The 7,500-nt window shown below is 46.1% G+C and overlaps 3 protein-coding genes across 3 annotated transcripts in view; all 3 read left to right on the top strand.

Moving 5' to 3' along the window:
* Nucleotides 1-866, top strand: part of LOC308135064 (dystrobrevin alpha-like) — a gene marked incomplete at its 5' end in the record, with an annotated part of 8,107 nt that extends 7,241 nt beyond the window's left edge. The window contains 2 exons of the mRNA XM_080502937.1: nt 1-8; nt 499-866. The exon at nt 1-8 is cut by the window's left edge and continues 125 nt beyond it. The remainder of the gene's footprint in view (nt 9-498) is intronic.
* Nucleotides 867-3,328: 2,462 nt separating this feature from the next.
* On the top strand, nt 3,329-6,017 carry exosc4 (exosome component 4). Its single transcript, XM_080503126.1, has 3 exons — nt 3,329-3,518; nt 4,254-4,460; nt 5,545-6,017. The coding sequence occupies exons 1-3, from the start codon at nt 3,348-3,350 to the stop codon at nt 5,905-5,907; spliced, it is 741 nt and encodes a 246-aa protein (XP_080359252.1). The 5' UTR covers nt 3,329-3,347; the 3' UTR covers nt 5,908-6,017.
* Nucleotides 6,018-6,661: 644 nt separating this feature from the next.
* gpaa1 (glycosylphosphatidylinositol anchor attachment 1) overlaps nt 6,662-7,500 on the top strand; it is an 11,852-nt gene continuing 11,013 nt past the window's right edge. Inside the window, 3 exon segments of the mRNA XM_080503252.1 lie at nt 6,662-6,690; nt 6,849-6,969; nt 7,174-7,353. Coding sequence (XP_080359378.1) covers nt 6,896-6,969; nt 7,174-7,353 — 254 coding nt within the window. The 5' untranslated portion in view covers nt 6,662-6,690; nt 6,849-6,895.

Below are 7,500 nucleotides of genomic sequence, written 5' to 3'. Positions count from 1 at the left end.
TCTGACTGGTGAGTCCAGGAGGAGGAGGAGGAGGAGGAGGAGGAGGAGGGGGAGGGGGAGGGGAGGAGGAGGAAGGGGAGGAGGAAGGGGAGGAAGAGGAGGAGGAGGAGGAAGAGGAGGAGGAAGAGGAGGAGGGGGAGGAGGAGGAAGAGGAGAGGAGGAGGAAGAGGAGGAGGAGGAGGAGGAAGAGGAGAAGGAAGAGGAAGAAGAAGAGGAGAGGAGGAGGAGGAAGAGAGAGGAAGAGGAGGAGGAAGAGGAGGAGGAAGAGGAGGAGGAGGAAGAGGAGCAGGAGGAGGAGGAGGAAGAGGAGGATGAAAAGGAGGAGGAGGAGGAAGAGGAAGAGGAGGATGAAAAGGAGGAGGAGGAGGAAGAGGAGGAGGAAGATTGTGTATAATTAGTGAAGATTCTTTCAGTCATGATAAACAAGGTGTTGGAGGGACGGGTGAGGACGATGAAGATGATGAAGGTGACGAAGACGATGCTTCTGCTTCTCCACAGCGGAGAGACGGAGACAGACGGAGACAGACGGAGACAGACGGAGACAGACGGCGGCTCCACAGGAAGTCCCTCCCTCTGACCGACTCGTCCTCGACACCACAGGTGCCATAAAACCAGCTGAGCTCTTTTTTTCCTTTTGACGCCTTTTTGTTTTTTCCGTTCCGAGTCTCCGAACAAAATCCGCCGGAATCCGGAGTCCGCTCCGCCTCCCTCCTCCACTTTCCCTGCTTTCCTTTACTCTCTGTTTTTTTTTTTTTTTTTTTTGACCGTTGGGTCAGTTTGGTTTCGCCGCCTCAGCTGCCTCCGGCTCCTGCAGCGCCGCCGGTGTTACGCCAAGTTCTGCATCCCTGCAGAGAACCCCCCCCCCCTACAGACTCTGACAGCATCGGAGAGGGGGGGTTTCTTCTCTCGATGCAAAACTGGTCGTAACACCGACAGCAGGAGACGACACTTCATGAAGCTTCACCCAAAATCACTTCAAACCTTCAGTTTTGTATAAAACTTTGACGTAGCGACTGACGCTAGCCCGCTAGCCCGCTAGCCTGCTAGCCGGCTAGCGTCTCTTCTCTTGAAAACACAACGGAGGCTGCAGCTAAAAAAACCCAACAAAAAACAAAAACACAAGGTGGCTCACCGCTGCCCCCTAGTGCACGGGGGGGGGGGGGGGGGGGGGGGGGTATTGCGTAACATCTGACGTACTGCACCTTTAAAGATTCACACTGGAAGAGCGTGGAACAATAAAGGACGGTTCAACCAGGTTTATTTGGTTTCATTTCCGACACACGCACGCGCACACACACACACACACACGCACACACACACACACACACACACACACACACACACACACACACACGCACACACACACACACACACACACACGCACACACACACACACACAGTCTCTGCATGATGGGGACACATAATAAACTGTTGGCACAAAGTCCCCGTTTCCACCTATAAACCTCTTCTTCAGTTCCACGCCGCTTCCTCCGCCTCGCCACATTTATTATCTGTCAGCTCCGCCCGGCTGAGCGCCCTCCACCTTATTGTCTGTAATTCATCACGCAGCCACTCCTGACGGCGGGGCAGAGCCGCTCCGTGGCTCCCTCTGCTGGCGGGTGGAGGTGGAGGTGGAGGTGGAGGTGGAGCGGCACATGAAAACCAGCCACTTCTATTTACATTTATATTAAATATAAATGTGTTTGCATGTTGTCGTTAGCTCGGGAGACGTTGAATAGAGTCGACTGGACTTGGATTTAGTGTTTTTCAACAAATAAAACTAAACCACACTCGATCTTTAAGGTTTTAATGTTACTAGTTGATGAAGAGTAAAAAAAAAGTAACTTGTTACTTGTAATCTCCTGCATTGATAATGTAGGTGTTAGCATTAGCATTAGCTGAGCGGGCGACACCGAGTCATGATCCACTCAAGTTCAACTGGAGTTAAATCAGTTAGAGGAGGAAGATTCTCTATAATCTGGATTAGAGGAGGAAGATGCTCTATAATCTGACGTTAGAGGAGGAAGATGCTCTATAATCTGGTGTTAGAGGAGGAAGATGCTCTATAATCTGGATTAGAGGAGGAAGATGCTCTATAATCTGGTGTTTAGAGGAGGAAGATGCTCTATAATATGGATTGGAGGAGGAAGATGCTCTATAATCTGGTGTTAGAGGAGGAAGATGCTCTATAATCTGGATTAGAGGAGGAAGATGCTCTATAATCTGGATTAGAGGAGGAAGATGCTCTATAATCTGGATTGGAGGAGGAAGATGCTCTATAATCTGGATTAGAGGAGGAAGATGCTCTATAATCTGGATTGGAGGAGGGAAGATGCTCTATAATCTGGATTAGAGGAGGAAGATGTTCATTGAGGGTTGACGGTTTGGTGACTCGGCTGCAGGATTTAATCACCTTCACAGGTGAGTCTCACCTGGTTTTACCTTTTATACGTGCAGTTCTTTCTCAGCGCTGAACAAATGAGCTCCACATCGTCTGTCCATCAGTCTTTATTTGAATCCCGACGCTTCCTTACTTCCTTACTTCCTTACATGTAAAACAAATGGTTTGTTCTGCAGCTCCTGACTGGTGAAATAATGTTTGCATTGACCAACTGTTCATATTAATAGATTATTTACACTCTGATGATACAAACTGCAGTCAATAAACCATCATTTTGCAATAAAATGAAGAATGGATGAAATTGAAAGAAAATTAGGGTTTAAAAACCGAGTCAATTAAGAAAGTAACGTTAGAACTTGTTATGAAAACCAATAAAATAGTTGTTTGTAACAGTGAATGTAATAATATGACAAGAGGAATAAACGACTTGTTAAGAGAATCAAACAGTCCAAACAAACACGTTGTCATCATTCATGTAAAACACTTTTGCGTTGCGCAGATAATGGAACAAAACCGAAACAAATAAGGAATCGTTTCGGCGCAAAAACAACATTTCGATCTTCCTTAAATTGTCTTCTGGTTTAACGCTGACTGGGTTTGACCCTCCGCGCTTCCTGTAGCTCAATGAACGGGATTCTGGGTAACGTAGTGTAGCGTAGCGACCCGCGTTGTGCGGACACGGCTGGTCTCAGATCAGAGGGGATTCTGGGTAATGTAGTGTAGCGTAGCGACCCGCGCTGCGCGGACACGGCTGGTCTCAGATCAGAGGGGATTCTGGGAAATACAGTGTAGCGTAGCGACCCGCGTTGCGCGGACACGGCTGGTCTCAGATCAGAGAGGATTCTGGGTAATGTAGTCCGCTGAACCGCGCTGCACATGCATTGCTCGTTATCAGATCGGAGGGGGATTCTGGGTAATGTAGTCCGCTGACTCGCACCGCGCGGACATGGCGGGTCTGGAGCTGCTCTCGGACCAGGGTTACCGGCTGGACGGCAGGAAGGCGGCCGAGCTGCGGAAGTTTCAGGCCCGCATGGGAGTCTTCGCTCAGGCGGACGGATCCGCGTACCTGGAGCAGGGGAACACCCGGGCCCTGGCGGTGGTGTACGGCCCGCACGAGGTGAGTGTTTCCCGGGCGGGGGTCGGTATTGGGGGGGGGGGGGGGGGGGGGGGGGGTCCGTTACTGTCCGTTACTGTCCGTGTAGAACGATAAAGGAGGATTTAACTGATAAACGTATTTATTGACGCTTTAACCTGCAGTCACGACACAAAACAACCAGAACTTTCACTTCTGCCGCAAAGCGCGAGAAAATGTCGTGAAGATAAACATCGTCTGTCCCACGTGAGGCGCGTGTCACGTCTTCCTCCTTTTTAAACGTTGTTTAGAAAAACCAAGAGCATCTGATCACATCCGGGGAACTTTAGTAAACAACGTAAACAGAGTTTCCACTGGAAGTACAAAGATAACGAGCTTTTCTCAACTGAGTGATGATAATAATAATAATAATAATAATGTTTCTATAATAATGACTGGAATCTGGAACCAAAATGCAAATTTCTTGAAACTTTTCTGAAACAATAATGCAAAAACTTTAACAAACAGTCGTTGGGGGGGTAAGTGTCTTGTGTTGCCATGGTTACAGAAGCTCCATCACGACCTTTAAAGATCTGGATTCGACTTGTTCCAACAGCTTTGAATCACAAACTGAATTAAGTCGTTTATGTAAAATTGAATTCCAGTAAAACCTTCTCGTTCTTGCAAGTAATCGGATTACTAGCTTCAGGGTAACTCTGAATACAACTTGCACGTCTTAACGCCTGCCGCCTTGTGTTTGCCGCCGCCGCCGCCCTGCAGATGCGCGGCTCCCGCAGCCGTACGCTGCACGACCGCGCGGCCATCAACTGCCAGTACAGCATGGCCACCTTCAGCACGGCGGAGAGGAAGCGGCGGCCGCACGGCGACAAGAAGTCCACGGAGATGAGCCTCCACCTCAAGCAGACGTTCGAGGCCGCCATCCTGACGCGGCTGTACCCGCGCTCGCAGATCGACATCTACGTCAAGGTGTCGCCTTTCAACCCTTTGATCTTTGATCTTCTCTCACTTTGACTGGAAGCGGAAATCAAACTTTTCTCTCGTTGATTTGAAGGGTTTTTGCTTTTTGCTTTATTTACTTTAAGTTGAATTTATAAGATGTACTAATAGATGCTATATATATCAACATGTTCAATATTGATTATAGTTCTTTCATCTTTTTATTATTCTTAATTTTCTTCCAGACATGACCAAACGTACAAAAATTATGTATTTACGCCAATATAACTTATACCTATATATACCTACAGTGTGTGTGTGTGTGTTCAAATACATTTATATAAATGTTTATTTTCTGAACGTACATATTCACATATGATCAATGACGACACACCGATCTAGACATATATACATAGAACTAGTTATTATAACATTTTCTTGTTATTTTTTTCCATATTTTTATATATTTTGATTTGAAGGGTTTTTTTGTCGCCTTTGACATTTCCAATACTTTGATTTTTGCTTTATTTACTTTAAGTTCAATTAATAAGACGTATTAGTTGATCTTAAATATATATATGTATATATACATATATACAACATATTCAATATTGATTATAGTTCATTTATCTTTTTATTCTTAATTTTCTCCCAGATATGACCAAACGTACAAAAATAATGTATTTACTCTAATATGACTTATACCTATATTTTCCTACAGTGTGTGTCAAATAAATATATATAAATGTTTATTTTCTGAACGTACATATTCACAAAAATCAATCTATAATCAACGACGACACACCGATCTAGACATATATACATAGAACTACTTTAACGTAACAGTTTCGTGGTTTTTCTGTTATTTTTTTCATATTTTGATATATTTTGATTTGAAGGGTTTTTTGCTTTAGTTCAGGGTTTTTTTTGTCGACGACACACCGATCTAGACATATATACATAGAACTACTTTAACGTAACATTTTCGTGATTTTTTTCTGTAATTTTTTTCCACGTTTTTATATATTTCAAGTTTCAATTCGCTCTAGTTTTCTACATTTTCCTCCACTGTGTTTTATAACATATATTTCTGCGGCTCGTTGTGTCGCCTCAGATCCTCCAGTCGGACGGCGGGAACTACAGCGTGTGCGTGAACGCGGCGACGCTCGCCGTGATGGACGCCGGCATCCCGATGCGGGACTACGTGTGCGCCTGCTCCGTGGGCTTCGTGGACGAGACGCCGCTGGCCGACCTGTGCTACGCCGAGGAGAGCGGCGGCGTGAGCTCGCTGGCGCTGGCGCTGCTGCCGCGCAGCGGGCAGATCGCGCTGCTGCAGATGGACGCGCGGCTGCACCAGGACCACCTGGAGGCGCTGATGGAGGCGGCCATGACGGCGTGCAAGGGCGTGAGCAAGGTGCTGGACGAGGTGGTGCGGCAGCACCTGCAGGAGGGGGCGGTGCTCAACGTGTGTCCCTGAACGCACCGCCAGCGCAGCTCTGGACCTTTTTTTTTTTTTTTTTATACTTTATTCAAAGTTTGAGGTTGTTTTTTTTGTACGCAGAAAGTTGAATAAAGATTTGGATCGTCTGAGATTTGTTTGTTTGTGAAACAGATTCAACAATTAAGAAAAATAAAACATTGCTTGTACTTTTAAATGTTTGAAAAAGAGGTTGAAACTTAATTTAATTCCAATACATCACACTAAATACATCACAGTGGTGCTTTTATTTTTATTTTTTTACAGGGAATAATAAATCCAAGCAACTGGGGAAAATGAGAAATAAGAACTTTAGTTTACATTTTAAAATGCAGGTTTAATCACAAAAATCATTCTTGGTGTCGCAGATCAGACCAGAGACAGTTTCTCCTGAATTATATTAATTTTCTCATTTCATACTTCAGGATAAGTTTGTTTTTCAGCAACAATTGAGCAAAATAAGACGTTTTAAAAACCATCGTTACTCGTTTGTAGCTCAAAGAGAAAGCGCTTCCTGTGACGTCATTTTATACGCTATAATATCTCAACGTTTTAAATATAAAACGTTGAGATATTATATCACGTTTGTTAAAGTAGTTTAATTGTTTTGCTTAATTTACATGTTTTTAAAGTTGCTGTTTTTTTTTTTTTTTTATGTTTTTAATATACATATTGTTTCGGGCGATCGTTTGAGCGGAAGTGTGTCCGTCGCCTTAACGTTCCGGCGTGCAAACCAGGAAGCGGAACATTTCTCTCCGGAGCAGGTGAACGCGACCGGCGGAGGTTTGTGTCGATATTGTCGGTTTTATAATCTCATTTCACTCTGGAGCGTTTTGACGACGACTCGTTCGGCTCGTCGCGAAGTTAATAAACGATCTGGAACGATCGCTGTTTATTTTTTTTTAAATAATAAACTATTTGGGCTCTCGTGCTGCTTTCAGGTCCGTCCGGTGATTCCAGCTTCAGGATTCAGGAGCAGCGCCCCGCCATGGGACTACTGTCAGACCCCACCAGGAGACGGGCTCTGATCAGCCTGCTGACCCGCCTCAACGCCCCGATCTGGTGTGTGTGTGTGTGTGTGTGTGTGTGTGTGTGTGTGTGTGTGTGTGTGTGTGTGTGTGTGTGTGTGTGTGTGTGTGTGTGTGTGTGTGTGTGTGTGTGTGTGTGTGTGTGTGTGTGTGTGTGTGTGTGTGTGTGTGTGTGTGCGCTGAACAGGGTTTTGGTGAAACAGTAACTGAACCGTGTGACTCCGCCCCCTCCCCCCAGCGTGGTGTGCTACCTGGCGGGCGTGGCCTGGTTCATGGGTCTGGCGTTCGAGCCGTTCACCCTGCGGACGTACATGTCGGAGAACGCCATGGGTTCCACCATGGTGGAGGAACGGTTCCCCGCCGGGGAGCGAGCGCTGGCCACCGGCCGGGAGTTCTCCGCCCACAAGAAGAGAGTCGGGTGAGCGGGGCAGCGGGTTGGTCGATGGGTTGGTCAACATGTTGGTCAACATGTTGATGGACGGACATGTTGGTCAATGTGTTGGTCAACGTGTTGGTCAATGTGTTAATGTGTTGGTCACTGTGTTGGTCACCATGGCCACTGTGT

The sequence above is a fragment of the Blennius ocellaris genome, assembly GCF_963422515.1.
Source record: "Blennius ocellaris genome assembly, chromosome: 10".
NCBI lineage: Eukaryota > Metazoa > Chordata > Actinopteri > Blenniiformes > Blenniidae > Blennius > Blennius ocellaris.
This window is presented reverse-complemented; position numbering and strand designations above follow the sequence as displayed.